This window comes from Agrilus planipennis, unplaced genomic scaffold, assembly GCF_000699045.2.
Source record: "Agrilus planipennis isolate EAB-ADULT unplaced genomic scaffold, Apla_2.0 scaffold6, whole genome shotgun sequence".
NCBI classification, from domain to species: domain Eukaryota; kingdom Metazoa; phylum Arthropoda; class Insecta; order Coleoptera; family Buprestidae; genus Agrilus; species Agrilus planipennis.
This window is the reverse complement of record NW_020439302.1, coordinates 2,639,775-2,651,811: the sequence shown is the minus strand read 5'-3', so window position 1 is coordinate 2,651,811 and position 12,037 is coordinate 2,639,775. Positions and strand designations below refer to the sequence as shown.

Genomic DNA, 12,037 nt, shown 5'->3' with positions numbered 1-12,037 from the left:
GTCTTCGGAAGGCGTTCTCCTTCGGCTACAACATAATAATAATAATGCCATCTACTCAGGTCTTATTAACAAAAAAATAATAATACGTTTTTATCAGAAACATTTCATTCTGAATAAATTAACAGTATAAAAATTATATACAGGCTGTCCTAAAATTACCACGCCATTATAATGAAAAGGCGATTTATGAAGTCATCAAAAATATATTTTTGATGATAAGGAATTAAAATATTATTTCTGTCTCTACACAGTAGTTTTCTTAGGAAGTGTAAAAAACAAACACGAAATTGTCGACCTCAGTATAATTTAGCCTTGGGATTAAACTGCATCTAAAAATGAAAACTTATTCACACAACTAATTACAAATATTTTCAAAGAAGCGTAACAGAAAAGACTGCCCAACTAAGAAGCGAGTATTTTTAAAATAGAGATTAGTAGAATTGGTGTATTTTTCATTATTTTCTCATATTTTTTTTCTCATTCAAGGTCATTTAGTTTCGGTAAAAGGCACCGTACTCATAAAAAACAAATAAAATTAATTCAAATAAAAAACAATGCTACTTAATACATGCAGGCACTTTCCCTGATATGAAAAACAAATTACATAAAACCTACGAAAAATTATCACCACTTTTGTTTTTACAAAGAAAGAGAATTCGAACTACCGGAGGCGTCACAAAAGTTTAGGGCCACAAATCTCAACAAAATGCAGAAATCTTTGTACGCTCTATTCGGGTCCCTAGTAATTTTGAGAAAATTAAAATCAAACTTCATTTTGAGCCACAATAGTAACGTTTGTACTTTACCAAATATACACACCGTATGGTATAACAGGAGTGATGAAGACCTACCGGTAGGCAAATAAATATAATGTTCTCGATTTTCCTTTGTCCTTAACTTTAACGTTTAGTGTCAGTCTGAACAAGCAAGTTTCCATTATTATTTCCCAAATCACTGTTTTCAGTAGTCTTTTGTAATTTTTTATCTTCAGCGGTTTCCTTCGCCGTTGACGTGTCTTTCGCGTCGTCGTGCGTCTTTTCATCACAGTTACGATTATCCAACAGTTTCTTTGCTGGTAGATTTCCGTTCGAATCCCGTTTCTCTTCGCAATTTTTCGTTTCCTTATCATTACTTCGTAGACTCTTCGATTCTAATGACCCGTTTGAAGTTGTAAGCCTGCCATTAACCATTTCACTTTTTTCTTCCTTTAATTTCTTCTTAGAGTCCGGCTCTGTAATACTTTTTTCGTCAGTAGTGGTAGGAGTAAATTTATTTGCGGTGTTGATAGCAGCATCATTTTCTGAAAGTTTTTCGTTCTTATTTTTTTCAGCAATCCTGTCGTTATTTTTTTGAGCAATAGCGTTTTCTTTTGTTTTACTCTGGGTTAGCTTTTCCACTGCATTTTCTAAACTCTTTTCTGGCTTAACGCCATCTTTACCGTTGTTTCTCTTTGAAGAATTCTTTGCGGAATTTTTAGAACTGGATTGACTTAAGTCCTGACAACGGGACGTGGGAATTCTAGGGTTCAACTGGGTGTTTGTTTGGTCCACTTTCTCGTCCTTCTGACTCTCACTACTACTAGAAGATTTCAAAAGGGACTGATTCTGACTCATATTATGATGTCCGGAAGATTTTGAATTCGAAGTCGAACTTTGATCCGTTGAAGTAGATGTCCTTGGACTAGTCATGGTCACTGACGAAACGTTGTAATGCTTCATATGATTTTGGCTTGTCGTCGAGGCAAAAGTGGTAGGTTTCAGCATGTTACTATCAGGGGGTAGCCGAGGACTAGTTTGTGGCGAGATTCCAGACATTTTGGGGCAACTATACAACATACTTTCAGAGGACGTTATGGAACAAACCGACGATATTTTAGGACTCCCCGGTGACTCGAAACATTTCCGTTGGTTAAGTTCGAGATTGAGTCGTGGTACTGGATTGGGCGGAAACGGAAGTGCTTGACCGTAAAGTAAATTGTGATAAGCTGCAACGACTCGCGGATCGTAAGCGGGAAATCCTGGGGGTACAGCTGAGTAAAGAAATTGATTTGGATTAAGCGTTGGTGATGTTAAATTGGGTACAAAAGGATTAGGCGGTGTAAAGTTTAAACTGAGTTTATCCCGCTTTGACGTGGGCGAGGATGTTTTAATTTTGGGAGGTGAATGGGGACTTTTAGGTGACTTTCTCTCGTTTTTCGGAGAGTTTTGCAACTTCAACGGATTGAATATCGGTACCGAACTAGTGTTGATCTTCAAATCCGACTGATTACTTAGACTTGTAGTTTCAGGAGCTTTTTCGGAGATGGGTTTCAATGTTTTTGGATCGATCTTAACGATAGAATGTTTTTTGATCTCCGTTTTGCTCTCGGGTTTGCTATTTACTTCGGAGGAACTGGCTTTGTCCTTTTCAGGACTGCAGTGCACTTGGTACATAGGTTTTACTCCAGACGCAGGATTGCCCAAATATCTGGGTATGTTGTTCCTCATTTTGAAAAACTTTGCAGGTTTTGCGTTCTTAGATTCACCTGCTTTAACGTCCACGCCTGTTTTTTGGACATGTGCTTTCGATATCTGCGAATTCCACGACTTCGGAGGTTCGCGCAATGTTCTGTATGCCCCTAACGGAACCGCTGTCGTTTTAGATCCTTTAACTGACGATTTATTGTTTACTGTTGCCTGAGCAACAGTAGTAGGTTTAAATTCCGAACTTTTGGTGTCAATTGATGACGTTTGAACGTTAACAGCGTTAGACGATTGGGAAGTGTTTTTAGTGTTGGGTGTTGACGTTGATGGTTTTGGATCTGTTCTTGTAATGACGGCAGACACTCGGGGAACGTTGAGAACGGAATTATACGTGGTTTTCGGGGTGTAGCAAGGCACACTAACGGGACCTGTGGTCTTACTTGACCATTTTTTAGCGGGAGTTGTGGGTCTGGTTATCGCATAACTTTTATTGATTATTATCGGCTTATTAGATGTTGAAGGGGCCGTGGAAGTTGCAGGGACGTTAATAGGCGGGACAACTGTCGTAACACTTCGAATTATAACATTACTTGACGTGGTCGTTTTGGCAACGATAGGGACATCTTTACTCCCATTTTCTGTAGTCTTTGGACTTTGTTGCTTCAAAGAAATGCCCTGAAGTGCTAAAGAATGATTCAAAATAGTGGGTTTGGGCTGTTTCGAGGGTGGTTCGCCTTCGGCGTCTCCGGAGTTTTTCCTCTTTGATTGTTTGTCTTCGGAAGGCACCACGGAAATTGAAGAGACATCTTCGACAGCATTAGGAGAGGGCGTTGTCTTTTTCTTTTCATCTTTGACGACATTGCCGACACCATCGTTACTGCGAGACGTCGTGCAACTTGTGACTGAACTCAGGGTCGTATAAGTGCAAGTTGTGGTACTTCGTGTGCCCCCTGCACCTGCCAAAGTGCTGGTTGTTACAAACGAAGCGAATGTGATGTTTGAAGAACCGGAAGTGCAAGGAGTATTTATTGTGGTTATTGTTGTTGTTGTTGTTGCTAATTGTGATGCTGTCGTTGTTGCGTTCGGTTTTGCCTCTTCAGAGCAAATACTTTTATTTTTAACACATGTATTAGTAACACTGGTTTTGGTGATTGGTTTTAACGGAGGTATGTCTTTTTTCGAAGACGTTTCTTCACTTTTCATCTCAATCATGTTACCCTTTGCTACTTCTTCGTTGAGTATCGTAGTGTTATCGACACCTGTTACACACATTTCGCCAGTCTCACTTATTCTCAACTGCACTTCTTTCCATTCGTTCTTTGTTTCTGATGATTCGTCTTCTTCAGTCGCTGAAATGGATGAATTTGAGTCGAGTTTTAGCCTCTTAGCTGTGTTTTCGTATATCCTGTAGGTCAAATCTAGAGGACCCTTCTGTAATGTTAAAAAAAAAAAAAATAGTTACATAAAAAATTCTTTTGTTAGTAACTACTCACCCGCCGCCACAGGTAAATGTAGGCGATATCCATAAGAGTGAGGTGAGAATTGAGACAGTCCTGATTGTGCAAAATGTCTATGCGGTGGTTTTTGCAAAGGTCGTATTTCGCTCTTAAAAGTTTCTGTATGTGCACCACAGATATTGCTGCCGGGCATCGTAAATATCTAAGAAAGATATACATCAATGAAAACAATTAAATATTAAGACACTACAAACTATTAACCTTGGAGGCCCACTATGACCGTGATAGTTTAAAGATATACAAATTGTTTCATCAGGGCTCAAAATATGTTGGTATGAAACTTCACCACACTGTTCCAAATTAGAAGGGCGCACTTCAGGGTGAGAAGTGTAGAATTCACGCCTCTTACACATCTCATCTATGAAATTTACACATAAAATAGTATTTATTTGCCAATTTTAGTCTCTGATGCAACTTACTTTGAAAAAGTCGAGGGACTAGTTTGTAAACAATATCTTGCAGCGTCTTATCAGGTCTAATGTTAAGTAAAGGCTTAGTTTTGTGGACCTGAACATCACATACTGGACAATACTTATTGTTCTCCAAATATTTCACTATACAACTTCGACAGACTGAAACAAAACATTTCAATATACAAATAAAGCTACTTGTCAATAAATGAACATTATACTAAGCATAGAGTAGAGCACACTAAATAACTGAATCCACTGAAAATTAAGATGTTTAAGAGAAACAACTGTGGTTAAAAGGAATTTTGTGATACAAACATGTTTCACAAACTAACCAAACATAACCTTAATGTTAAAATTTATTAAGTTTAAAGCATTTCCCAACTTATCAGCAAAATAAATGTATTGTGATGAGATTTGTAGATTCCGTAAATTTTAAAATAAAAGGAAAAACAGTTGAGTCACTTACAGGTATGAAGACATTCAATGATTGTCGTGGCGTCTATGAAGTAACCCTTACAAAGTTTGCAGGTAAGGTATTCGTTTATTTCCGTAATTGGGATTCTACGTGTTTGGAGCATGTTATAAATATTTACTTTCTTACATTCTGCAGGAATTAAAATCACAGTTCACATGATGAGAACCCATATTGGTGCTAACAACCATGACCTACAAAATACAACCGAAATTTAGGTAAAGGCAAAGTTCGTAAAACAATTGAATACTGGTACCGTTAGGTGCCCTCTGAATATGAGGGAAAAAATCAAAATTTTACGGATTATTATTGTTTACTTACGATATTCAACTTTGACAGGGTTTCATGATTTGATTTAGGTTTGACAGTTATATTTTCATTAGAAATATGGCGTCATGTCACGAGCATTTTGCCCTTAATACTCTTTACCATGCAAAAAAAACATTGTCAGGGTGTTTTTGTATTTCGCTTTCATAAAACGATTATAAAATTATCGTTTGTAATCGATTTCAAGCAGCACAATATAAATTTTCCTGATTGACCATCAAATAAAAACGCAGTTTACAACTTTGTACCAATCAAAAATAATAAAAACTAAAGTAACTAATAACACAACTAAACTTTCATTTGATTTTACCTCCATTCTACCAACATAAAATATATATTACAACCCGTAAATAGTAAACATCCGTTAAAAAAAGGGAATTAATGAAAAATTAAAAATAATTAAACATTATTTCGCCCTACACTTAATTCTAAAATTAAAATTGTTGTCCTACTTATTATTACATTAAAAAGTATGTTAACAAAAAGTCAATTTAGTGAGAGTAAAAATACAAAAAGTCCTAGAAGCAATGAATATTAATGTATATATAATTAATTACACAGTCTAGTTTTCATATTTTAATACAAAGCTTCCTAAAAATAAGTAGCTCCTAAATGAAAATTTTCTATGGCTACCCTGTATTATATACTGCTATACAGGGTGTTTAATTATTAATCAGTTACCGGTCAGGGCCTACTAAAATTTTCTCACAATCAGACAATTATAATTTAAAATGTAAAAGTCAATGCTGATAAGAAAATAGGAGGGTTCCCATCTTAAAAAATTCAAATCAAATTATACTCAAAACCGTAATAAAGAAAACAAATGAATAAAAAATATCAAATTTAGGATTAAAAATCGTAGATTAGCATTTATTTTATTATCTTTTATTTATATTGCTATCTACAATTTAACAGATGAATTAAATTGTAGTCTAGTTTGCATTTTTATAGTCTCTTACAAGGTTTCATACATACAATTTAAAATATTAATATGAGAGCATACTTTATAATTATCATGCCTGTTGCATATACACACCGATTCACAAATTTAAGATAGGGTACCTGTTACAACACAACAAATGTATCTTGTTTATATTGTTTTTTTTTTTTACGTTTATTAATCGTGTATATTACTACTTTACAAATATTGTCTTAGGTTCCATACCGTGCGCATGTCTTTTTAAAAGAATTGAAAACGAAAATTCATTTTTCTCTAAGAATAACAATAGTAATAAATAAATAATCTTTATCTTTTTGACAATCGATTTTACATTTAAAAAGCAAAAGATATGTTCGCATTATCTTATTGACGACAAAATGTACATATTTGCTATGTAACTTGTCGTTCCTAATTAACACCTGGACTGTGATAACAAAAGGAAGCAATTTCAGGAAATATGAAAGAACAAAATTATTGTTTACAGTCAACTAACATTCACTAATAAATTGTACGATAAAAACAAAAAAAAACAATACCTTTAGGTTTGTAATATAATAATCACCTTAACAATATAGGGAATACTTTCAAAAAAATTTATCACATTATAAGTAACAATAATAATTTTAATAAGTAATTAATACTTGGAAAAGGAGAGGATTCGATTAGGGTTGTAACATGTATGGATAAAAGATTTCTTTCTGTGGTACAAACGACTCTTTAATCGTCTGGGGATTCCCGAAACGTAAAACATACGTGGGACCACCAGCTTTATCGTTGGTACCTAAAAATACAGCAATCACTAAATAGTTTAAAAAAATTATTTTTATTATTACCAGACATTCTGGCACCTCCAAACGGTTGTTGACCAACTACACTACCAGTTGACTTATCATTTATGTAAAAATTGCCAGCTGTCATTTTGAGAGTTTCCAAAGAGTCTTTCAAGAATTTCCTGAAAAATGCTGAGTAAAAAGATGGTTTCAAACCCTTCAAGCAAACTGAAATCATCCTTATGGGTGCTTTATTCCCACCAACTGCTAGTGCCTCTACACTCTAGTGCAAAGTCAAAGTGTAGGGTGGAAGACCCTTGTTCACAAGTGAACAATAAGTTTATAAAGTTTTGTGAGTCATTGTGGACTAAGGCAGATATCCGGCTCGAAGGACCATATTAAGTTCTCAGACACTTCCATTCGATTCACTTATTCTTCATAAGTTCTCGAATGTCTGTCTAAGAAATTAACAGTCCTTTTCAGTCTTCTTTTAGGAAAAGTGGGAAAATGGGTGAATATAGTCGTTGGAGAGGGAGAAAAGATGAAACGAACGAAATGAAGATACAAGAGAAAATGAATGTTTTTGGGCTGAAAAATAAAACTTACTCGTCCTGAGCAAAAACGGCACCCGTTAGTGCGAAACTGGTGCTAGTTCCTACCAAATCCACGGCACTATTTACGTCTTTGTCCTTGTATACGTAAACTGTTAATACGGGACCAAAAATTTCTTCAGTCATCGATTTAGTGTGCGGATCTTTGGTAAAAATTATTGTCGGCTCAATAAAATATCCTTTACTAAAAACGACAAATTCCAATGAATACAAAGTTCGTAATTAATTAATGTAATTTTAGACCGAAAAACGTTTACTCTTTTTGGACACATTGTATGTACAAAAAGTAATTTTATATACAATACGTCCAAAGTACTATATATAACACATGGACAGTGTTCCTTTATTAAAGAATACCTCAGTATCATTTTGGACACGCTGTAAGTATGTTATTAACTGCATATACAGTGTGTCCCTATGCAAATGTAATTTTTAATATGTGATAAGATAAGCTGTATACAAGTTATTATTTGATAGAGCATAACTATTGTGTACTGACACAGTTTTTTGAAAATGGTGTATATTAAATCTTTACCTGTCATCACATTTGCCGCCAGCAACGATTTCTAATCCGTTGCCTGCTTTCGCGAAGTCGATGTAGCTTTTTATTCTTTTGAAAGCAGTGGCGTCGATAACGGCACCAGTGAATGTGTCGTATTTAGTTGGGTCGTCTATTTTTAAAGTGTTTCTTTTACTTATAAGACCGTCCTTTATCTGCATACAAAAATAAATTAACAAAATTGCGTTCAATTGTTACTGCTGTATAAATGAAATAAACTTTTTTAGAAAATACCTGAGGCCATAAACTTTCAGGTGCGTACATCCTGGAACACGCGCTACATTTCTGTCCACAAAATTCGAAGGCGCTTCTAATTGTGTGGTTCACAACTGACTCAACATCCGCTGACGGATGTACAAAATGATAATTTTTTCCACCACATTCTCCGATCATTTTTGGAAAATTAACATATTTGTCGAGATTATTTCCTACCGCCCTCCAGAGCCAATTGAAAGTACTGAAAGAAAAATAAAAAATTCTGAAAATTGACTTTCTACAACATAAATTTGCAAGTGAAGTACCCCTGTTTAAATTAACGTTAACAGTTATGTTTATTCTTTTTATGTCTAACATTAACGAAGGTCTGACTCCATTTGAAACCAAATACTCAGAGCGGAGTTCTTATAGATATACAGGCGTTACGCTGATTGGACATTCAGACGTCCCGCCCATATTTAATTCAGCCAATAGACAAACGAATGCTGTGTATATATACGAATTTCACTTCCCGAGCAAACAATCAATGATTAACTATTGTCAAGTAAACCACGGATGGTCACGAAAATCTTAACTAAACAATTTCATTTTTGGGAACTTACGGAACACTTCCGGTGAAGTTAATTCCAGCCAAGTGTGGAGATTGTGTGATGGCTTTTCCGAAAGTGGGTCCATCGGCTGGTAAGAAGTTTACCACGCCGGGGGGCACCCCTGCTTCACGGCATATTTTGAAAATTGTATAATTTGATAAAATAGCAGTATCACTGGGCTTCCATAGCATAGCATTTCCCTACAAGACGATAAATGATTAATTGTACTTCTGTAACATTGAGACTAAGGATTCTTATCCTGTTCGGTTGTTGGAGACTTACAATAAGAGCTGGAGTGTAAGCTAAATTTCCTCCAATGGCAGTAAAATTGAAAGGGGCTACGGCTGCCATAAATCCATCTACGCCTCTGTATCTCATGCTATTTTTAAAAATTTTTGGAGTGGTTGAAATAGGCTGATACTGTAGGGCTTCTTTTAAAAAGTACAAATTGAACCTACGATAAAATAAAGTGCATTATAATTTGTCTATTGTCATTTTGTCTTTTGTTTAGTTATTTTGTGAGGACAATATTACCTAAAAAAGTCAATCAATTCGGCCGCCGAATCGATTTCCGCTTGATATGCAGTCTTCGATTGGCCGAGCATTGTTGTAGCGTTCAATTTTTGTCTGTGTTCGTTGGCCATTAAGTCCGCCGCTCTTTCCCATATCACAAATCTGAAAATTATTTATTACTTCCAATATTTGTGCTGCAATATAATTAGAGAAGTTTATCCTGCCTGTCGCTCATAGGGGTTCTGTCCCACGTCTTTTGTGTTTCTGTAGCGACTTTTATAGCTTTTTCGATTAGTGCAGGCGTTGCGTAATAAAATTTCGCTATTTTATGTTGATGATTGTGGGGCATAACCTACAAAAAAAAATGTAAAAATTCCCTCGTCCAATTTATTTATTTAAAATATTTTTTTATTACTTGATATTTCACTTGATCTGTTCGGAACTCTTCATTTCCAATTATGATTGGAACGTCTTCAACAGTTGCGCTAACTTTTTTAAGTTCCCCTTCCAGCTCAGTTCGTTCTCTGGAACCCTTTAAATAATCTAAAATAGGCTCATTTTGAGGGAGATCTGCCTCAGGCTTATATTCTGGCACTACTGAATGTACACATCGAATACTAATTCTGAAACATATATTGGATATTAAAATTTCAATTTTCTACGCCACTGCTTATATTTTGCACTTTTCTTGAATTAATGAAGACATGAATACAGAAGGAATAATTATGCATGCACATGCTTGAAAGTAACTATTCTCAGTTAAAAAATACTAAATAAAAAATATTTGTATATAGGGGGGAAAAACTAATGATACGCCTCTGCCTAATATGTCAAGCTGCCTTATAGCGTTTGGAAATTTTAACGTAGGTTATATTAAAGTATAAGTTTGAATAAAGTTCAATAACCAATACNAAAAGGAGGGGGGTTTATAAATACTTTTTATGAATAATAAATAATTTGATTATGACCTAGTTGTGTGTTAATAATAAATAGGATAATTTTTGCGCAAAAATAGATGGAGTTAACTTTAATTAAAATAAAACTAGAAATAGAGTTTGAACCTCTTGTCTATTTGTTCAATTTCAGTAAACAATTCTTAAAATAGAAATAGTAAATTTCGAAAATGTAGGTGACACTACTGAAATAGTTTTTGTTAGGGTAATACCCATCAGTGTAGGTAAATATTCTACTGAAAATAAGGGCGTATATTGAATAATTATATTTTTAAATACGAAAACAAAGAAACAAGAAATTTAATGTAACAGAAGGCACGAAAAAGTTTCAATATGTGGCATATTGATTTTCGTGCAGTGGAAATTTCCACAGTTCAAAACAAAACATTTTAATGTCTGATTAGAATTATTATACAATCAGCTTCAGTAATTAATTAAAGGAGACATATTAATGGGTCCAAATCACATTTATGCTTACAAACAAACTTGTTTTTTTTGTAAGACTGAGTAAAACTTAATGAGATAAACATAATAATAAAGTGTGTTGTCAATATTGAAATACACTGACCTTTGTAAACTTGAACTAAAAGACTGTCTACACACTGATAACATTTTTTCTTTTTAATTTGCACTAAATATTAAATATAAACTGCTCCAGTGTTTTAGTTGTCAATCTCAACTGCTCTCTAGAATGACGTAACGAAACTTAACAAGGTAAATTGCCAAAACATCTCTGTCTCTTTCTATACGTTTCATTAAAGTTAATAAAATAATTGATTTCGGTCTAAATTAGGAGGATTTTGATTGTATTAATAGTTTCTAATGATTTTAGAAGCGTAAAAAAAATAAAAAAGTACGAGAGGGGTAGGTTACACCTTAAAAAAATAAAATAACCCTTTGTTGGAAAAGGATAGGTATACTGCAACTGCGCTATGAAATACGTACCTACTTTACTATTACATAATTTTTTTTGTTTTCAACTACAAATGTCGGGTATTGGACCTTTTAATTATATCTATGGACTTGATTTTTTTTTATTATGTATTGTTGGATATTATTAGAAATATTTAATTCAAGTATTTCTATAGCAATAACATATAAAACAATGAAAATTGCAAGATTAGTAAACAAAAAAAAAAAAAAATTAAAACCTGTTTCTAACTTGGAACTTTTAATTGTTCAGTTTTGAATCCATGTTTCTTAATTATCGATTTCCAAAAATCATACACTTTTATAAAATTGTCTTTTTAGACAATTTCGTAAAAATTTTTAGTTTGTCATAATTTATTGATTTGAATTGGAAAAAGAAACCTTTTTCGACGAAGGGCGAAGGGATGTGGCCAAACTTTCTTTTTGTATAACCCAAGCATGGAATAGTTGTAGATTTTAATTTCAATTTCAATATAGTTTAAGGTCAAAATGCTAAGAGACAAATAAAAATTTGGAAGAACGTTCCTCATTCAATTCAAAAACTCCTGAAAAAATTACAAATCGATTCACTAAACCGTTAAAAAGTTACGGAAATTTTAAAAAATTGTAATTTTACACGTCATTTTATGGAGATTCGTTGACCGAACAGATTAAATTTATATTTATTAACAGAAAAAAAGCTACCAGAAATTTCAAACTTTTATAATAAGTAACTTGAACTCTGGAGAATCACTTTAGCGTAAGGTTATTCAAATTTACTAAAT

At 33.9% G+C, this 12,037-nt stretch overlaps 2 protein-coding genes across 3 annotated transcripts; both read right to left on the bottom strand.

The window, feature by feature from the left end:
• Nucleotides 1–19: 19 nt before the first annotated feature.
• LOC108744242 (mucin-5AC) lies at nt 20–5,452 on the bottom strand. 2 transcript variants are annotated; one of them, XM_018479928.2, is made up of 6 exons: nt 5,121–5,452; nt 4,859–5,058; nt 4,399–4,551; nt 4,181–4,337; nt 3,956–4,121; nt 20–3,893 (listed from the first exon to the last, which is right to left on the bottom strand). In XM_018479928.2, the coding sequence occupies exons 2-6, from the start codon at nt 4,968–4,970 to the stop codon at nt 900–902; spliced, it is 3,582 nt and encodes a 1,193-aa protein (XP_018335430.1). In that variant the 5' UTR covers nt 4,971–5,058; nt 5,121–5,452; the 3' UTR covers nt 20–899. The 2 variants fall into 2 exon arrangements, with proteins under 2 accessions (XP_018335430.1, XP_018335423.1); XM_018479921.2 differs by having other exon boundaries at nt 5,186–5,452.
• A 674-nt stretch (nt 5,453–6,126) lies between these two features.
• Nucleotides 6,127–11,049, bottom strand: LOC108744395 (delta-1-pyrroline-5-carboxylate dehydrogenase, mitochondrial). Its single transcript, XM_018480138.1, has 11 exons — nt 10,912–11,049; nt 9,806–10,013; nt 9,615–9,742; nt 9,412–9,552; nt 9,160–9,331; nt 8,890–9,077; nt 8,306–8,528; nt 8,048–8,226; nt 7,508–7,696; nt 6,965–7,083; nt 6,127–6,912 (listed from the first exon to the last, which is right to left on the bottom strand). Exons 1-11 carry the CDS (start codon nt 10,953–10,955, stop codon nt 6,794–6,796), a joined length of 1,710 nt encoding a protein of 569 aa, XP_018335640.1. The 5' UTR covers nt 10,956–11,049; the 3' UTR covers nt 6,127–6,793.
• Between the last annotated feature and the right edge of the window lie 988 nt (nt 11,050–12,037).